The sequence below is a fragment of the Aythya marila genome, assembly GCF_965140915.1.
Source record: "Aythya marila genome assembly, chromosome: 2".
Lineage (NCBI taxonomy): Eukaryota > Metazoa > Chordata > Aves > Anseriformes > Anatidae > Aythya > Aythya marila.
This window is the reverse complement of record NC_139043.1, coordinates 134,739,154-134,760,889: the sequence shown is the minus strand read 5'-3', so window position 1 is coordinate 134,760,889 and position 21,736 is coordinate 134,739,154. Positions and strand designations below refer to the sequence as shown.

Sequence of the window (21,736 nt, the reverse complement as noted above, 5' to 3'; positions counted from 1 at the left end):
ATGAGTAAAACACAATCAAAAAAATCCTCTTAACAGAATTTTTAACAGCATTGGCTTTTCATCTTACTTGAAATATCCAAGTACATTTTGAAAAACCTCAACATTGTTCACACAAGATTTTGGGATACCTACTTTAATAATAGATGGCATTTTGGAGTTGAGGTTATCATAAGTAAAGTGCAGACGAGTCCTGAAGGAACATTTGTACAGCAGAGGTTCCTGGTAAAATTCAATTTTACCACTAGCATTTCTTTTATCAAGACATACTGTGCAGTCAGAAAAGTTGATCATCTTCCTCAATACCAGATCAGTGGCTTTAAAAAGAAGAAAGAACATATATATAAATTAATAAGTATATTGGATAAGAAAAATAACATACATACATGTTCTTATCTAGAAGAAAACAATACAAGATAATTGCATGGTCATTACTTAGACCATCAGCAAAGCACTTATGTGATTAAAGAGAACAATTTAATACACATCAAAGAATGTTTTTCAGCTGCATACTTTAAAAGCAAGGATAAATTAGTTACAGCTATGAAATTTTCATCCATTCCCTATAGTTATGTATATAAAATAAGAGTAGTGCATTATGTGCAAACATAATACCAATTAATATTATTCTCATTGTTCTCCCCCAAAAAATCCTGTATATTTTGCCCCTTGAGAAATCATTACTGAAATTCCCTGGTTTAGCAGGGACATTCTGCATGATCCTGAAAAACTCCGTGCTCAGATTCTACCTCTATCAGATGTCCGTAGGAGTACCTAGACTTTGAGAACTACTGTAAATACTGGTGATTTAGACTGAGACATTTCGACACTGAAAACCAAATTACAGAAACTTGGTGTTTTGTTTTTTTTCCTGAAAACATGAAAAAATTAGATGTCTTCAAAGTGTTATGCCAGTCACTACAATGCAGTGCAGTTTACTAGCCAGCCTTTAGAGAACTTTAATGTGACGCGAACAATTGCAACACATTAAGACACTGCTTATTCACAGAAATAGAAACAGATTGCATAAGCACTCACCGCCAGTGGCAAGTACAAAATAAAATGCAATCACAGAAGAATAGCAAGTATGAGCAAGAAGGGCTTCAGAATGTGTTGTATAAATATCTGATTCTTAAGACATACGACTACAATCATTATAATTTTTCCATCCTTTATTTAAAAAAGCTAATTAATAAGGTACCTTCTGCCTATTTTCTTATCTTATTTCTAACATAAAAAGGCATTTGTATTAGACTTTAAAAAAAATTAATATAAATGTGACTATCGCTGATACATAAAGCCAAAAAATATCTACCCACCAGAGATGTCCATAAATGCACGATCCCAAAACTCATCCACTGTATAGCATTCTGCAGAAGTGATATTGACTGAGAGAACAATATCATCCTCCACATATTTCAGTATGAGATTGTTGATCACGATGTTGACATTGTTTACGACACGCCTAATCAAACTCTGAACATAACCTATAAAACAAAACAAATATTAAGCAGTTGTAAGGAAAACATGATGTCCAATCTGTTTCTGAAGTGATTATTTTCAAACTGCATTCCTTTTTAATCGAAGACTACAATATCAAATCAAATATCATTGCCTTTATTTATCCAAAAATCACAGGACTCAAAACTGTTTAAAAGGGCATTCAGTGCAGTCAAGTCAATGAGATCCCTGGAAACAGCGCAGAGAAACTAAAAAGGCAAAATTATAAATACTAAAAAACTACTACAGCATAATAGATTACTTTTTGGTGTCAAGAATTAACTTTCAAATTACATCAAAAATAATAAAAAAAACCTCTGGATTATTATAGACCAAGAATTCTAATGGCAAATTTTAATTGAAAGCTATTGAGAAATAGGATTGAAAAGATGAACACCACAGTTGCAGTGGAACTTTCCAAATATGCATACATTATAACAATTTTCACCCTTGACTATTTATTTTTTTTTTAAACAGTTAACTAAATATTAATATTCCTAGCATTTTTTCATTCCCATGAGCTAATATATCCACATCATGCTCAACAAGACCCCTGTGAGATGTAAGAAAATCAGTTTCTGTCAACAACCAAAATAGTAAGCACCTGCACTGAAGCCTACTGGGATGAAATCCATTTAAATTTTTTCAGATATAATGTGACTGGAAAAATAATCTCTTCTGTGAATTCCCAATATGCAGTAAACACTCATATTTTAACAATATGGTAAAGAAATTAAATGCTGCCCATATCCATGTCTTTTCTGTAAAATGAATTTAACTATGGAGCTAACTACCTTACACTGGAAAAGAAACAAGTCTTAAAATTTCTACGTTTTAAAAAATAAGACTACTCACATACTCTATCTAAAAATAGACTTAATATATACCAAAAAAAACAGTTAAAATGTGTACAGGTATAAATCCACAGGTTTAAAGGATAGCTTTCTGAAACGTGCATTAAATCTGACTCATTTTTATCTAGAATTTTAATTCAAATAAAACTTAAAATCAACATCGAAACATCACATGATGTGCAGGAGCAGACTCAGGCTGCTACTTCCATTCTACTCTGCTTTTTTCAGCTACTCAGTTTCATAGTCAAATATTTATTTTTCATCTTAGAGTACATGGAATACATTTAGCAGTGATTTTCATCAGTCCCACAACTGCAAGTTTTTGACATCAGTACTTTTTCTTTTGTAAGCATTCAAAACCTTCACCCACCTCCTTATTAAATGCAAGGCATGCTTTCAGATATCATTAGTAAAACATTTGGATTCTGATTAAGCACAGTCATACATTTAGAAAGTGTTTCAATGTTATAATCTTAATTGTAAAATGTGTATCACATTACTTATCATAACTTACATTGCTTCAGTTTATGCTGTTCTTGAGCATATTTTACCCTTTGAGTAAGGTTAGCTTTAACAGGGCAGAAATAACATTAACTCCTCCTGTCATCTTAATAGCATTGCAATTGTATTGAAACAAAACGTGGAAAATGTTTTAGAGCATTGTCTACACAAACAGGAAAACCAGAAACCCAGCAAAAGTCAAAAATTCCAACAGATTATGTTAGAAATGTGACTGCAAGCTTTTTGGTGCATTAATCTGAAAAACTACTAGAAAAAAATACATCAAATTACTTGTTTTTCAGTATTTTCTCACTGACAAGATGGTAGTGCATACTTTTAGATTATAGGAATTAAATAAACCTGATGTATGATTGTAATAATTAAGGGTATTATTGTGATTTCCATTCATATATGAATAAAGTATATAAGAGACCTATTTTCCTCACCAGAGTAGTGTGAACTGACAGTCTATTAATAGAAGCAGGCACAAATAATTTAGTTGTTTAAGTGCAGGGTGGAGATATCAGGCAGACTTTATAATTGGAAACTACAAAATCATAAACAGTAACAATTATTTTGGAACAAGCTACTTATTCCCTTGAAGAAACTGAAGCTGTCTTTCCACAGATCCATTTTTTTTTTTTTTTTGTTTTGCTTTCAAGAAACTTTCAAAGTCATCCTAATTTACAATTTGCTGCTCTGAATTACAGAAACCTGACAAAGTCAGTATCAGAGCAGCAAAAACAAAAAATAGAGCGCTCTGTAAGTAGATCCTATGGGTAGATTCCAACATTTTTCAGGACAGAACAGAGCAGCAACAAGGACTAACCTAAAATCCAAAACATGAGCTTTCATCTACATGTCTTTTTGCCTGGATGCACAAGAAGAGGGAGCAGAATTGTATCTCCCAAATGAAATAGGGGTCAGAAATTTGATAAAACTTTTACTACATTCTTCAGCAAAGACATTTCCAAACTAGTGGTGCAGCACACTGCGAGAAGCATAATGCAGGTACTATCGTTCTAATTAATTTTAAGCTTCAAATATACTACGAACAGATTCTTATGAACGAGGATCAGTCTTTTAAGAAAATCAACTTTACCCGCATCTTTTAGCATCCAAAACAAAGTTAAAACAAAACACTGGTAACTTCACATGTAATAAAAAAAAGAAAAGGTTATTGTTTGAAAACATAAGTGGGAGAAAACACGTGGGGGATGATTCTTAGTTGTGTAGTTTTTAAACATAACACTCTGACTATCCTTGCCACTAAAGTTCAGATATTCCACAATGAAGTGACCAAAAATACTAGACAGTCCATAGGGTTAAGTCCTGAGGTTCAGCACACAATCCACAGAGATGCTTTTTCCATATTCTCCAGAACACGGTAGACTGCACTGTGCACTAAGAACTCTGGCTGCAGGTTCAGCTCCAACACCACCGAATATCATAGCACTACAGCTCGGAGCAGTCTGTTGATTCAACAGAATTGGTATCATCAGACTTCTCCCCTACATTTAGCAGTGCTCTGTTGATCCCAAAGCTAGACTTTTTGATGAGTTCTGCCTAGCTCCATCCCAGAAAGACACAGCAGAACTAAAGGACACACAAATCTTTGTAACAACAACAATGACAACAAATTACAATGGTAGTTCAATACCTGTGTATTCCCAAGATTAAAGCAGATATAGACTAGGTGACTCAATAACTTACTAAAACCCAGGATGGGCAAATTAAAGCTGTACCACAGAGAATAAAATCTTCCTGTAAGGAAGTCTCTACTCCTAATCTAGGCCATTTTACCACATAGGATTTGTGATTAAATACAGTATTATTTATACATCCAAAAAAAAAAAAAAAAAAAACCACACACCAAAACCTGTATTTAGAGAATGTAGCTGCATGGGCAGTGATTCCAAGCCCAACCAATACGGTAATTTTTTCCCTAATACTCTGCATCATTAAGATTCACTACAAACATACTCTATGCAGTTGACAATGCAGTGTGATCCCGATGAAGAAGGTGATCATGCCTTACAGTTTCAAAGAAGCACAAAATGCACCTAGAAAACCTATCAAATAGTAATGTAAGTTGTCACCACACCTTGTAATCTGCTACAGTATTGCAAATACCTTATATGTCATTTCTATAATCATTCACAGTAATCATTGAGAAGCACGATACATCTATAAAAGACGACATGCAAACCAGTTTTCAATGTCCGTGTTGAATTTGGACATGTGGAAACACATCTTTTTGAATATTCAACTTTAACAGCACAATACACAGGCCTCCAGCCTTTTACTCCACTCCCTAAGGCTAGACCTTTCTGGCAAGCCCACAGATGACACTCATGGAAACAAACTCAAACCAAATCCTAGAGCCATCCTAGAAGGCAATATAAGCCTCCGATACTTTGGCAAGTCTTTGCCTCCTGTTGTTCACAGGTGAGACCCCAAGAACCAAACTTCAGCGTGCTGCAAGAGCCAAAGCGCTGTCCATGGTGGCTGCCCCGAGTCACTGGAGGTTGGTGGATCTTGGAGATCCAAGAGCCTCCAGCTCTGGCTCTACAAGGACCCATTCCAAAGGAAGATGATACCAATGTGTACATAATACTCCATGCACTGAACTTCAGTGTTCTTTTTTTGATTCAAGCTAAGACATGTATGAACTTGAACTGCTAAAAAGACAGGAGGGGAAAAAAAAAAAACACAAAACTGTCATGTCTTTAACCCATCTAAAATTACATGCCCTCAGAAGGCAAACTGCAATTCATTCCAGTGCTCTCAAGTTTCATTTTTCTGCACAAAACTAAACCTCATACATGAAATTTCTGTGCAAACTGAGAGACAAAAATAATCAGATAACATAGTTCTTCAGGCATTTTTGTATCATACAAATATTTCCAAGTTCATCTGAGACAAATTCCATGTCAGAAAAAAAAAATAATCAACATCTCTACAAGTAGACAGAGGACTAAATAAGCAACATCTGTCAGAATTACTACTCTCAAAGAGAAAACCTCTCCTTTAAAAGCATTTTAAGGATCTGAAAACATGTGGGAAAAGAATTTAATGTGAAACACCGAGCAGTTAATGAGCAATAGAAAACACGGAGTGATCTGAAACAAAAGAACCAGAGCAGCAGAGGATAAAATCTAACACACCACCCCTACAGGACTGTTCTCACACTAACCTAACCCTGGTTACTTACAAACAGGTTATGTAAAATTAAGGATACGACAAAATGGAAGGGAAAGATGCAAGGATTAACAAAGTTCTATTGTGCTTCAGTTCTACTATTGCATAATATTCCAGCATCCTATTCTTCACTGCTGTATGATTTTCAGATAGACAGAACTACTGAAAGGTAAAATCATTCAACAGAGGTGTGAAAATAACTTAAAATAAAATTTAGACGTTCTATCATCACTCAAGCACAATCAAGCTTCTGAAATATTATTGCCTACCTGGAGGTAAATCAGGGTCAGGAGAAGCAGATTGCTGAACTCGTCGTGGTTTTACTGCTGATTTCACGCTTTCCGTGGTACTGCGGTTTGTTGAACTAGAACCACAACTTTCATGGTCTTCCTGCTAGAGGAGAAGAAAGCAATTGAGTCAATCAAACAAAGAAGCAAAATAAATGTGGGAAAACCAACTCAGTAAATATTTGGTATATTAAACTTGTAGCCATGCTTTTCCCTCAGTACATTCTGTACATCCATCTAACTACAGAAATGGTTACAGAACATTTGTTTATTAAAAACAAAAAGTATTTTATAATTAATACTTCTATTAACTCAAATAACAATAATACTCTGTTATTTAACTGCTGATTTCACTTGAACAAAGTACGTCTAGCTGCATTTCTGCTGAAACACTCCTTCAAGCAAAGCCAGAGCCCTGAAATGAGAAACACTACCTCGTTTTACGAGCTTATGTGCCTGCTCATGAAACAACCTCACACAAGCTGTCAGAGTCATGCCCTTCCTAATACAGCTAATTGAAGCTGCTTCACAATGCAAAATATTTTTGCAGGCTTCTAAAATAATAAACGTGGCCCCAGAAAAGATAAATGAACCAAAGGCAACTGATCATCTTGAGCCTTCATATAGCTTATTTAGCTTATTTACTTTCTGGAGTTCAGCAGCAGGAAATATTGTTTGTAATCAGAGATTATGAAATATGCCTTACACAATGAATTTTGCAGACAAGAAAACCCTAATGAGCTGAGCTTAGGTTTTAAATACCCCATCCGTATTGCCATTGCATTCCAGAATGACAGTTTAGTTATAAAACTCAAATGCAGGAAACCCAAGAAAAGTAATGTGAATATTCCTGTAAGTATATTAGGAGACCAGCCTGGGAAAGAAGCAATTTCTTACATCTTTTGATGCAACCTGAATTATCTCTTCAACAGATGCAGCCTGCTACAGGAAATTAGTGGGGTACTCTCTGGGTACTACACTGTTATCTTAGAGGGTCTTCACAAAAGAAAGGGTTCAGGCAACAAATGTAAAGCAACACAGTATGAAGCAGAGCAGGTGACACATTTCCTTACATGCTCCCTGGCATTTTTAATAATCTTGGAGCAATTAGGATACAGAAATTTCCCATTACTTGTTTTCTTAATGCTTAAATGAAATTATAAGGAAAAAAAAAGTTACACGATCAGAAGAATTAGTCCTGACAAATCCTAAATAAAAGTCTACAGCTTCAAAAACAATTCGACAAAGTTCATTTCTTTCCATTCTATATTTACATAAACAGAACACAGAGGGAAATTATCCAGGAAAGCAGAAATAACTTTTCAGAAAGAAAAGCAGAGATGATGAGCAATATAAGCCTATGCTGAAAAAATAAATAGAAGACTAAACTTATTTGGAGAAAATGGAAAAAGATACATTCGTACTTTGGAGTAGGTAGATGATAACTTCTCAAAGAAGGGTGAGCACCACAAAGGATTTGAAGTTTTCTGGTCATTAATATAGAATTCAAACAATTTATACATCTTAAAGAGAAGTTTGGTCATGATCAGATCCTGGAAATCTCTGTTCTTTTTTAAATTACCATGATTTGGCCGTTTTAGTCATATAGGACTCTCACTCTGATACGTGAAAAATGACGTGGGTGCTTAGTCATCATCCAGGACTTTCCATTCCAATGTACAAAAAAAATAGAATGGGTGTTCAATATCAATTCTGTTTGGAAGAAGCCACTTCATCAAAATAAATGTTTGATAATCAGGAAAGCTCACCTCTCCTTCACATCTCCAGCTTACTGAGAAAAAAATAAAATTACAGACTCTAAGCTAAAATGTTTAAATTACTTTTAACCGAACCCTTTTTCTTGGAAAGTAGTTCATACATACTATGAAAATATATTTTCAGATGAGTCACCATACTGCTATGTAGTTGCCAGAAAATGAAATGTCAGGGTTACCAACCAGCTCAATTAGCACATTTCCTTCTTTCCTAAGCTCAGACTGCGCAGAGCGCTGTGGTAGGACCACTTAATGATTTGACCTGATAGCACCACATTATGCTCGCCTCTCAGTATTTATGTTGGCTACGTGAAAAAGAAAATTGAGGAGGGAAAAAAAGGCATTCTGTTTTGGAAGTGTTAAGTGTACCAAGCCTGCCGACATTCAGGACTAATTCTTCTGTCCCTGTATTGCCACAAGCATGACCGATGAACTTTTTCATAACTTCAAGCAAAATCTGTGCAACACACTCATCATACATATCACTATCACTTAAAGATGAAATACAACTGATTTAACTTTCTCCTATTGAACCTGACCAAATATTTGAAAAAAGTTCTTTTAATCATGGACAACACCCCCTCGTTTCCTTACGTTACACAATTATGGAAAAGGTTTACAAGAGCTGTATGGTTTGTTTTATTTTAACATGAACACACAGCATTTTCACAACAGCTACTGATGCTTTCTAAAATAAGCGTTGCATTCTCTAATTGCAGAAGACGATACCAGTGGCTGTGACCTTAGAGGAACTACGTTTCTACTTAAGTCCAAAAGCTTTCTGTATCTGCACATTTCTGCTCAATGTTAGCTTTAAGAGCACGCTATTAATTTCTCAAGCATGTGGTTGTCTCATAAGCCCAGAAGTAAAACATGTTCATTAAAGAGATGTGAAAAAGTTCCAAGTGAACTGCCAAAACTAGCATAATTATGAAAATATTTAACACTGGAAACAACTGAAATCACATACTGTATATAGATTACAGTGATGTCATCATAAACACGCAGCCAAAATGTACTAAAACTACTACACTCTAATAAATCTAGCTCACACCAGATGACAAACATTTTAAAGCTAAAGTAAAAATTATATTGGGGATGGGAAGGGAATAATATTCTGAAAGTGCTAATAACTTCAGTTAGAGTAGGATATTTGATAGAGTGCCCATTCATTTTAGCATTAATGGTAGCGATTCCAAGTCAAAAATCGCAACAGTACAAAACTAAAAATATACACGATGCATCTAAAGTGCTGACTTTTAAGAAAGTAACTCATTTACTGAAATCTGCTTTCCCCTCCAGCTTATGCCATAAGTAGATCTGAGAAAATTTCAAAAAATTTTACCATATGGTTCTGCATAGGGGTGTTACTACACTAATGCATCACGGTAACTTTTAACCTATCAGAAGAAATAAAAGTTTGCACAGTCAGGCTTCGCTCTTTTATCCTTTTGGCAAATGCTTCAGGCCAGGTCCTGTCCTGGAACATTTTTGTAGAGCACTATGGTTACATCTAAAACTATGCAAGTCATAAGTAACATGCTAATCGCACCTCGGCTAGTAAATTTACACGTGAGCTCCTCGGTCAACTTTCTCTTGCAATACACCATATAAAACAATTACTGCAAGGTTTAAAGCAAGCTAAAATTGACAGCACCTGAAAATATACTAGATGGGGTTTATTATGATCTTTTCGTAACAGACAGAATTTATCTGTGCTCATTATTCTGTTTTCCACATTTAAAATACAAACTTCTTTTTCTTGGAAAAAAGACACTTTCTCATTTTAAAATACATAAAACTTGTCTCTAACCTGTCTCATGAGCATGCTTTATGGGAAAGAATGTTTTCTCCTTGGGATCACTCAGCTATTTATGCAAATATTGTCCCTTTGCCTTCACGAAACAAAGTTAAAAAAAAAAATTAAAGTTCTTCTTAAAAGAAAACAGGGAAATGTGTAAAAGTAATTACCATTGAATTAAAAAAAAATAAAATAAAAAACCACCAATTCTATGAAACTATTACACACACCTGCATTTTCCCTCTCACTCTCTTTGTCTCTTCCTCTACGAAAACCTTGCTCTTTTTTCCTTCCTTCATCATTTCTAAGGCAATGAGCTTTAATATCCTTCACTGCCCAGTAACATACATATTCCCACCTACATGAAGCATATCTGCAATTGCACCATGCAAAAACCATGGAAGAAGAACTTCTTCCCTGCTGGTGGAGTGTCCTAGCACAGCTGATACTGACTAGACACGAAGGGATAAGTTGAGTGGAAAGCACCTGGACCACCAGGCTCTAAGGGTTGCAATTTGAGGTTCGAAGCCAACTGGTGGCTGCTTACTGGTGGCATCCTTCAATCACCAGTACTAAACCCACCGTGTTTCATATCCTTATTTAAGGCCCAGAGGATGGGACAGTGTACCACAGCAAGACTGGGGGTGGTATCAACCTGGGAAGAGGAGTTTATCTGCTGATGAGCACAACTGCTGTTGAGAGAGTCCTTGAGTGGCTGAGGAAATGGGCTGTCAGGATCTCTGAGAAGTCCGACAGAGGTGAATCCTAAGCCCTGCGCCTGCGATGGGGCCACTCCAGGCAACAGTACAGACTAGGAGCCAAAGGGCTAGAAGACAGATTTACAGAAAAAGACGCAAGGGTCCCAATGGGCAGCAAGTTGAACAACTCAGCAGTTTGCCCTTGCCACAAAGAAGGCCAAGCATGTGCTGGGCTGTATCAGTAAGGGTACAACCAACAGGCTGTGGGACATGATTTCCCCTTCTTTTTGGCCCTTTTGAGACCTCGTGGGGAGTACTGTGTTCAGTCACAGGCTCTCCAGCAGACACACAGTTGTCCAGAATGAGAATGATGTGGGTGTACCACAGTTCCAATAAATGACTGTCAAGGTGGTTAGGGGACCTGCAGCACGTGAGCTCTGTCTTGGGAAAGACTGAGAGAAGAACTGGAGAAGAACAAAGGGAGATCCCACTGCTTTACACAGCTGCCTACTGAGAGGGTACAGGGAAGACTGAGCCAAATTCTTGTCAAAGGTGTGCTGTGAGAGAAGTGCCAATGGACACAAGTTAAAAAACAGGCACTTCCAAGAAGGTCTAGGGAAAAGCTTTTCCACCAGCTGGGTGGTCACATTGGAACAGGCTGCCCAAAGAGGTTGTGAAATCGCCTTAGAGCTATTCAATATTTGGCTGGCTAAGCCATGGAGCAGCCTGCTCTAACTGGGCTTGCTTTGAACAGGTGGTTGAGCTCCATCATATCTGAAGACCATCCCAAATTGCTCTAGGATGGCTCTATGTGGAAAAAGAAAACAAAAGAATACAAGTTCTGTGGGTTTTTTTGTTTTGTTTTTAAAAGATTGTCTTTAAAATGCTTCATTAAAATGGCAAGCACAATCAAGATCTGTGATTATGTTTTGATTACTATATAGCAGTGAAACACATTATATACATATTCATACAGATTTGTCGTATTCATACGAATTCATTACTATTACTCTTCTGTATAATCTTGCAACACTTCTGCTAGCTAGTACGGGTCAAACAGTTGCTTACAAATGAATCAGCAACTTTAATACAGCCCCAATCATTTTGTTGCACAATTACCCTGATAGGAATATTTCATTAAGAGGCATCAGCTAAGTATGTCAATAGGAAAACAGTTTTATGATTGTTCTAATGAATAGCAATTTAGGAATGTCACAACACTGAACAGAAAAAATAGTGATATAGCCATGACATCTGTAAATCTTTTGGGAGGTATAGGTTAACAGTCTGAATGCACATTGACTTTGAAAAGAAATAGTTCGTTATATGACAGGACATACATATGTACATTTTAAATCATGACACTACAAAATATCAAAAAGGAATATTTAACCAAATCAGATTGGGTTGCTCTTTTGTACGATAATTAAGGAGTTCAGTACTACATATGGAAGTTTATGTATATATGTATGTACACACACACACATATTGTCCTGATGAGAATCTGACTATTACAAAACCCAATTTTAAGACTTCTCAAATAGGCAAATCACCCATCTCACAGTGAGTAATCAGATTAATCTGTCTTTCCCTAAGACAGACAAGATGATGAAAGGTCTTGATTTTTTCTACCTCATCTTTTTTTTTTTTTTTTCCAGTATTATTTCATGGAGAAATATGGCAAAAACAACTCTTTAAATTATGTACTGGGTTATTAAGGAGAAATACCAAGGAACTGGGGAAGAAGTGCAGTCTGTAGCCAGCTGACGCAGCACCTTGATGAGTGGGAGAATAAACAAGGATAACCTGGTTAAGAATAATGAACAACCTGAAACAATCAAGAACTGATTTAACAAGGTGTTAATCTGTATTTGCTCTCCTTGTTGCATCTGGTTTCAGCTGATTGAGATAATCAAGTAGTAGCAGTGACCAACAAAGCACGCTGAACAGTTACCTGTACTAGGTCAGGAGCATAATCCAAGTTTAGTTACAGAATAACTAAACTTAGATTGTGCTAATATTCTATATTAGTAGAGCACAGTGTGCTCTGAAACACAGGTATGAGTTCAACTTCTATGTAAAAACTGAGGATACATGAATATGCTGCACCAGCAGCCCCAACTGAAAGCCCAGAAGCTTGTGGTGAGCTGTTACGCAGATACTGCAGAATCTGGCTATTGATTTCTGGGAAAGAACATCTCCCCGTGACATTGCTACTGGTTTGATTAGCTGATTATTGGAGGTATTTGAAAGGAGCATTCTTCTGTTTACAAGAAAGGGAGCTGTCAGAGCCTGAAAGAGTGTGGCGATAAGGCCACAGAGGCAAAGATAAATAAAACAGACTGTTCTCACTAAGTGCTCCTCAGCCTGCTCAGAAATACATCCCTGTTTCTCAACACCCAAGACAGAGCAACTAATAAAATGATTTTGCAAGACTTTGAGGAAAGTGAGTTGTACAAATATCTTCCTTCTGTTTTGGGAAGAAACTTCTATTATAAACTGTTAACTGATCATCTAGTAAAGTTTCTGATATGTTTATTGTGCTTTAAAAAAAAAAAAAATGAGACCACCTACCATGATGTAAGTGCTTTTTAATAGAAATAAACACCTCAAAATGGCTTTTCCACAATTTCTCCCAGGTTAAGCTTCTCAAAGATTTCACTCTTCCTCATATTACAGGAAGTTTGCCCAGTGTTTTGGTTTGGGGAGATAGGGATGGGGGAGCATCTTAATTCTGTAAGATTTTCCTGCGTTTCATACCTAGCACAATGAAGTCCTGATCCTTGACTACAGCCCTCTACTCTACAAAGAAGAAAACAGCAAACAGTTAAAAAAATAAATAAATATTACAGTAGTAACTGGCAGCTATACTCAAGATTTTACATTGCTATAGTAGGAAGAATGGAAAGAATAAAAAAAAAAAAAAAAAGAGGCATATCCAACATGTTTGTTCCACAAAGCTCACAGTGACTTCTGTCACTTGGTAATTCTGAAACCCGGGTGGCCTGGCAGGAGAGGAGTCAGAGGAGAGAAGAGCTAGATGAGCTCTTTCAGCAAAACTAGTGGATGTGGGGCACCCAACAACACTCCGCTGTCATTCAGCTTCACGCACAGGTCAGGGGTGGCGATGGGTTTGCATCACAACACAGCCAGTTCCAGCCACTAAACTGGTCGGCACATTATCAGGCACATTTCTTCTTACATCACTGCTTATCTTCTGTCCCAAAGTAACAGTATTTAAACCAGCTCACATGTTTTTCATGGTATTTTAGAAGATGCATCAAAGACTGGGCATACTCTCACCCTTGTTACAAGTCCCTTGAAATATTAGTTAAGAATAGCTGAGCACCGTATTTCTACAGCATTCATTAATATGGTCTCCTTAACACGGCAGGAAGAAAGAAAAACTCTGGTGAGCATGGTTTGATCAGGTTGCTGATTTATTAAACAACATTTGGGAACCATCAGCAAAATGTTGGCCCATTCAGCTTACTCTTCCTATTGTAATCTGTTCCACCTGCTAGAGGGCCAGCACCAGTCCTCAACCCTATTTAAACTGGCCCCAGACCCTTAGCCAAGATGGCACTTGCCTTCACAGTGGAAGATCACTGGGGGAAATGAGCACCCCTATGTACTGGTGGATTGGAGTTGCAGCTCCATTTCCCGCTTTCTTTAGGGGCTACTTTCCCCTCACACACTTCTCATTACAGTTTATTAGAAAGCCAGATCCCTGTGCAAGAATTCCCTCTGCCAAGCACCTGCCAAGGATGTAGTAATAATTTTTATTACAACATAACCTTGCCACCCACTTCCCTCAGAGGAGGGTATAATACTGTCCAGACCAAATTTTCTCCTAATCCCTACCAGTATCGAGCAGGATACCTACAGCAGGCCCCCAGCAACAACGTGGCCAGTTGAGCAAGCCCCATTTCTCAAATAAACTTCTGCCACATGACAGGGGAAGGCACAAAGACACAAAGCTTTACCTGGAGAACTTCTTATCCAGGAGAGCTCTTATTGCTGAGCATCATTTGGGCAGTGTTTGGCTTTTGGCATCTGCTGGGGATGGGTAGAAAAGGAAGGGGGCAACCACATGGAAACAGATACTACAGGACAATATGGGAAGGAGTATACCCACTAAAATCTCCCCACCTGCTACTGATTTCTCAGAAATTCATAGGTTATTGTCCTTTAAATCCCATTTCTCCATCAAAACTGTTTGAAATTGGTCAATATGCTCAAATTTTAATGGTTGAGCACGGAAGAAGAGGTAGAGAAGAATGAATGACAGATAACACAGCCATACACATCTGGTTTCCTTACTTAAGGTACCCATCTTAAAACCAACAGAACTAAAACATGTTGGGGCCACAGATTTTCAGCCTCACAGTCCTTTGTTCCTGAGCTACTGCCTCAGATGGGTCCAAGCCGAATCTGAGCTTGTGGCAACCCCAGCACCAGGGGAAATGTTACTTTGGCAATCTTTTTGCCAGTGCAGGGAGCTTCACGCAGGAATAAAATTTGTCAACCAATGGGCACAGCAATACTGAGTTTCTCTATAGTCTTCACTGCCTTCTGCAAACTCAAAAGTGTGGGGAATTTCATTATAGAAAAAGTAGGGTCTCAGCATACAATACAGTCTACAAAAGGGAATTGGAACCTTTAATGTAACATGACTAAAAATGTTTCTAAGAACATCCTTCACAAAAAGAATGCTAAGGGCTTTTTAGTGCTATATTAAGACAATACTTAATTTCCTAACTTAGTGAGGATGGTTGCTCTCATGCAGTGTACTATTTGTACACTATGTACATGCACGTAATACACAGTAGTATTAATGAAATTCAAATAGCTTGAACATAAGTAAATTCTGTATTTTATTTTTTATTCTTTATTTTTAAGTTACCTTCACATACCACTATTGGGAAGAATAGTTTTTCACCAAGTGTAATTCATCAACCACATCTTACCTAAATAAAATCAGTTAACAAAACTAATGAACTAAACCACTAAGCCAGCTGAACGGCTGTACAAATGTCTTAGTTAATAAATGTAAAAGAGTACACATAGGTGCGACTTACTCAAGATGTACATTAGGAGTTCTTATAATCTGTCATTTCTTTTGCAATTGTCAGTCTGTGATATGTAAACCGTTTCAAGGAATTTATTGCTCATTATAACACACTGCTTTTTAAATCAAAAAGCTTTTGAAATATTACTTTAAACCTAAACAAACAGTAATTTATCTTCTAAACCAGTCAGCAACCTGTCACACAAAACCACCATATGTTAAAAGAAGTCTAACTGTCAACACTGCATTATAACTGTTGCAAAGTTTCACAAAAGACCTCTCTAATTATAAGATCACAACATGTGTTTATCATATTGGATAGTTTAAAATACAACCTGCCTTCTCCAAGGTAGTTGGGACTTCAGGATGTGACATTTATTACTCTTTCAAGTAATCACCCCATGTATGCCACTGCCTTCCTTAGACAATTTTGATATTACTAATTCCTCAAATGAATACTTTCCTTGGCACAAATTATTCAGAGAAGCAGTGTTTTTTTCCTTTTTTCTTTTAAGCTAAAATTAAAACTAAAATACATTCTCCCAAATCTGTGCCACTCACCTTGAATAGAAATTAATTTTTCTTCCGTAACTAAAGAAAGAGGACAGTTTTAAAATGAGGGAGGAAAATGAGTGTCAGCAAAAACTGGAGCTGAATGCCCAAGGGAACAAAAAGATATGGGACCATTACTGTTAGGCGTTCAGCTGGGTACTCCAGCCACTAGTAAATGCAAGAGATTGAAAACTAGACGATGGAGAAATAAGAGTAATAAGCCTCAAAAAAGCCTCTAATCTTATATAATGCCAAGCAGGAAAGCTCAGGGAGCATTTAGTGTGACAGAAGAAAAGAACATATCTTGTTTCAAATTGAACACAGAACAACATCTGTAACAAAACTTCTGAATAACATAAAATAAGGAATATATTTAAACACACAAATATTCTCTTATCTATAATTCATCAGGTTTTGATCAATTAATTTACATTAGGAAATCTTTTATAAATTTAAGTGACAGACTAATCACAAGTAACACCGTTAGATCATCAACTATGCAGGTTCCTCTAACATTTATCATTTTCCATGGTATATATTCGCACTGAGGGTGGATAGTTTGAGCTTCTTCAGAAGCTAACTTAAAACATACCACCCACAAATACTACTATACATTTGTTTAACACAACTGTATTCATACCAATTGAAAGACAGCTTTCCTTGACTGATGCTATTTTAATCTGTAGCCCTCAAGCAGTTCGTACAATCACAGGAAGTCTTGAGTTGGAAGTGACCCACAAGGATCATTAAGTCCATCTCCCGACCACAGAGGGCCACCCAAAAAAGTCACACCATGTGTCTGAGAACGTTGTCCAAACTCTTCCTGAACTCTGGCAGGCTCAGTGCTGTGACCACTGCCCTGGGGAGCCTGTCCCAGTGCCAGACCACCCTCTGGGTGCAGACCCTTTCCCTAACCCCCAGCCTGACCCTCCCCTGTCCCAGCTCCATGCCGTTCCCTCGGGTCCTGTCACTGTCCCCAGAGAGCAGAGCTCAGCGCCTGCCCCTCTGCTCCCCTCGTGAGGGAGCTGCAGGCCGCCATGAGGCCTCCCCTCAGCCTGCTCTTGAGTTGAAGAAACCAAGGGACCCCACTGCTCCTCTTACATCTTTCCCTCTAGAGCCTTCATCATCTTTATAGCCCTCACTTGGGCACTCTCTAATAGTTTTAATTCCTTCTGATATTGTGGCACCCCACACTGCACACAGTGCCCAAGGTGAGGCCACACAGCACAGAGTAGGACAATCTCTTCCCTCTCCCGGCTGGCAGTGCTGGGCCTGAGGCACCCCAGGGCAGGGTTGTCCTTTTGGGGCTGCCAGGGCATGCTGCTGGCTCATGTGCAACTTGCTGGGACCAGAACCCCCAGATCCCTTTCTGTGGGGCTGTTCTCCAGCCTCTTGACCCTCAACCTGTACATATATGCAAGGCTGCTCCATCCAAGATGCAGAATCAAGCACTTGATCTTAATTCCATATTGCTGGTGATTGCCCAGCTCTCCAACTTGTCAAGACCTCCCTGCCCCCCCATGGAGCCAACAGCTCTTCCTAACTTAGTATCATCTGCAAACTTAGGAAGTTGTTGCAACAGGCAATTCCATTACTCAGAAACTGAATCCTTAACTTCACAGAAGTCTCGATCTGAATTTTAGGTAATGCCTCTAACTTAAGGACTAAGATGATCCAGGATCGCCCACCCACAACAATCACCAAGGGATCATGCTTCAACACCCTCCTGTCGTACTGCCCACGGTACATCCACTCCTGAATCCACCATGCACAAACATCCTCCACTTACTCATCCTTGCCTTCGTTCCCCATCAAGCAGCTTGAGGATCAAATATTTATTCCACATCTCATAGACTAGGGCTGAATCATACCATAGTTGTGCATACAAAGTTGGACACTAACTACTACCTGATTCATTGTACAAAGAGATAAAGTATTTGTTTTTATATTTGATAAGAAAAAAGTTATTTAGTTTCATGCTTCATACACCTAATCGGCTACATCACTATTTCTAAAGACTGGGGGCCAGAAAGTTATGATGCAACAAACCACAAATCCCCAATGCATATACAATATTTAAGTGCTTAAGAAGTCCTTATACGTCCATGTGATCCTCAAAAATCAGCTTCTAAGCTGAGACAGTAGCTTTCCACTTTCAGAGAATTTTAACAACACTTGAATTAATGTAAATCAGTGATGAAATCACACTTACTACCTGTCATTGCTACTTAAATAAGGTCTATTTAAATAAGGTGCACATCACTAATTTTCAAGGCCTCATAAGACAGGGGTTTCATCAAGGCCTTTATGGCCAGTGACCACTTCATTTACATATACCTAAACTATCGTGAAATTTTTTTCTAACCTCTGTAGCAAGTCTGAACTAGAAATTCTTTCTCTTCCTGATATGAGGATGGGAACTGAAATAAGTACTCTCTATTTCTGCCTCCCAACAATCTCACATTGCTCACCTGCTGCATATGCCGTTAGCCCATAGAGTACATTTGTGACAGCACCAGCCACATGCCAATACCATCAGAGAGAGAAGCACTGAATCATGAAAGTTGGGATTTTTCTCTTGTGCTTCCAAGTGTTCAGTAGCAAGGCCAGAGATACTCAGTTTCCTAGAGCCACTAGCCCTGCAAACATCTTCATCAAATTTTTAAAAATCTGTCATAAATCTGCCGAAGAAAAACTTCCAGCCATTTTTTCAGGTGCTCAAAGAAAAACAAATTTCTGTTTGACCTAAAAATAAGGGAAATCTAGTTCAATTTTTAGATACCTTTGTATAATAAAACTGGATTAGATGATGAAAAAAATCCTTTTGGTCTTAAAGGCGTATTAATCCACAATGGTAGAAAGCACCTTCAGTAATTACTTACTTACTCCAATACTTACTAGTAAACAGAGACAAAAAGGACAAATAAGTAAATGATCAGAAATGGACATGGGATAGTATGACAAAGACATCAAAAGTGGTAGAAATAAAAACAAAAGCGCTCCTTAAAAAATGGAGGATAAAATAAGAGACTTCTTAGCCTCCACTCACATTCCATCTTTACACCCTTTTCTCTCACCATAACATTATTACCCCAGAAATTACCCCAGGTGATACTGTATGATATTTGACTAATGGCCAGGTTGGATAGGGCTTTGGGCAACCTGATCCCATGGAAGGTATCCCTAGGAGAAGGGTTGGAACTAGATGATCTTTAAGGTCCCTTCCAACCCAAACCTTGTATTCCATATGATTCTATGAAATACAACATTCATTAAAGAGTATCATAGCATGACCAGTCACCTGCTTAATCCAATGTTCTAATAAGAAGTAGCAGATGTTTCCCTTATTCTCTTTTGCTACATAAAACTGAAATGCATTGATTCTCAAGTGATGTAAAGGGACTAGACTTCACTAAACAGCTTACTATATATAAGATCTGTAAGCCATAAACACCAAGCTCACATTTAGTGGTAAATTTTAATTTTGTATCTGAATATGAAAGTATGTCCAGTATTTTGATCATGTATAGACAATTACATACACAAATATACTTGGACATAAATTAAATACTGCCATATCTATGCAAGTTATCTGAAACAGGTTTTTCCCATACTTAAGATGACTGCCTTTTAAAATCTGAGTTCTCCATGACACGATGTTCAGAAACTAGGTGCCAGTATGCCCCTCAGATATATTCAGCTGTTCTTGACATAAAAGAAGGCCATACAATACAATAGTTAGAGTAAAGCCAAAGATACTGTGTTTAAGCATTTCAGATAAAGCAATGAAAGGCATGTTTGTCAACTTTACATACCTAACAAGGGTGGATTTCTTCTTTTCTTTCCGGAGGAAGAAGATGAGTTTTCCAGGCAGAAGGAGCCTGAATTTGAGTTACTTTGCCCCAGTGTTACCTTTCAAGCAGTCAGGGACATCCTTTATCACAGGGAGAGGCCAGCAGCAGGGGAAGACTCAGCTCATACATTAAACTTCTGCTGGACTTTTGTAGACATACTGCTTATTGTGATCAAAAATCAATTACTTCTATATTCAGATACCAAATTAAAATTCACTATCAAATGTGAGCTTGGTGTTTATATGCTTCCCACCAAGCCAATTTATTAATGCTAAAGCTAATACCTACTGCTCAACGTGGTATATTGTAGTTGATTAAGCATTACTGTGAGATGCTTACGTTTGTGTTTTTTGTTTGCTTTTCATGCTAGATGTGTGTCTGCTGCTCAGAGAACTGTTTATTTTCATAGCTTCTTCCAAACTACTTTGGTAAACTTACAGATCTTGTATATAGTAAGTCATCTAGTATATTTTAGTCCCTTTACAGCCTTTAAGAGAATTAACTGCTTTAGTCAGGTAATGTTTAAGACTCACTAGTCTTTAACAAATAAGCATTTCAAGTACTGTAAACATTTAATTAATGGGAACTATCTTTTTCCTTCAATTAGTTGCTACTCTAATTTTCAACTTAGTTTAGATCAGGATTCTGGAGAAAAACCACAAATATTTCTGGAAGCTGATATGGGACTACAAGACAAAATTCTCCAAAAATAGCTCAAGTAGAATACAGCATCTTACTGAGTAGCAAGTAGCAAAGCAAGTAGTAATCTGAACTACATGATGAGTTCAAAGCTGAAACGTGAGATTTCCTGGGCAGTACACTCAAGAATTATTCTGAAAACGTTCAGGATTAATACAAGGACTGATCCTTACATCAATACGCATTCCTCTGCTCCCTTCCCCCATCTTCATAGCTGCCCTACAACCATTACTAAAACAAGCTTCGGAATTGCAACAGGCACAAACAAAAAAACACCCATGCAAGACTCGTGTTGTCTAGTTACTATCAGCATCACTTAGTATATATTTGATTGCAAGAAGCACTATACTTCAGTATTTGCTTTTACATGCTTCCAATACCTTTGAGACACAAAAGAAGGTGAACTCCATGTTTCTGCTTCAAAAGGCCACACACTACACAGAACCAAAGCTACAGCACAGGCAGAACATATATTCCAGAATCCATTTTCAGTCAATTGCAAAAACAAGAGGGTAACTTTTCATACACAGAAAAGAAAATCTTAATTCAACCATAAGAAGAAACAGAACATAAGAATTTAGATGCAAGAAGAAAGCACCAAAAAGGCCTCAATTTGTACAAGAAGCTGTACCTAGCCAGCATAGAAAACAAGATCACAGCTCATTTAAAGCCAGTTCACTGCAAACAGTCAATGATGGAAAGAAAATCATCATGTATGAAGAAAGATACCAAGCTATTATGTCCCGAACGCGTTCAGGTTATTTTAAGCAATGACTTAAGAAAGCACTTTTTCTCCCTAGAGGCACTGATAAGCACTGAAAATGGCAGAATACTTCAGTATGCACTTGCCTTCTACCTATACACGATGATCATACAGAAGTCTTTTGTGCAGACCTAAGAAATGCGTTTCTTTAATTTAAAAAACAAAAACAAAAAAAAAACATTC

General features: G+C 37.5%; 1 protein-coding gene across 4 annotated transcripts in view; it reads right to left on the bottom strand.

Moving 5' to 3' along the window:
• Window positions 1–21,736, bottom strand: part of VPS13B (vacuolar protein sorting 13 homolog B) — a 460,107-nt gene that overhangs the window by 413,565 nt on the left and 24,806 nt on the right. For 2 of the 4 annotated variants that reach the window (XM_082753129.1, XM_082753131.1), the window contains exons 4-6: window positions 6,323–6,446; window positions 1,317–1,484; window positions 133–314 (exon numbers count right to left, since the gene is read on the bottom strand). In XM_082753129.1, the coding sequence (XP_082609255.1) occupies window positions 133–314; window positions 1,317–1,484; window positions 6,323–6,446 (474 nt within the window). The remainder of the gene's footprint in view (window positions 1–132; window positions 315–1,316; window positions 1,485–6,322; window positions 6,447–21,736) is intronic. The other 2 variants (XM_082753130.1, XM_082753132.1) reach the window with 1 other exon arrangement.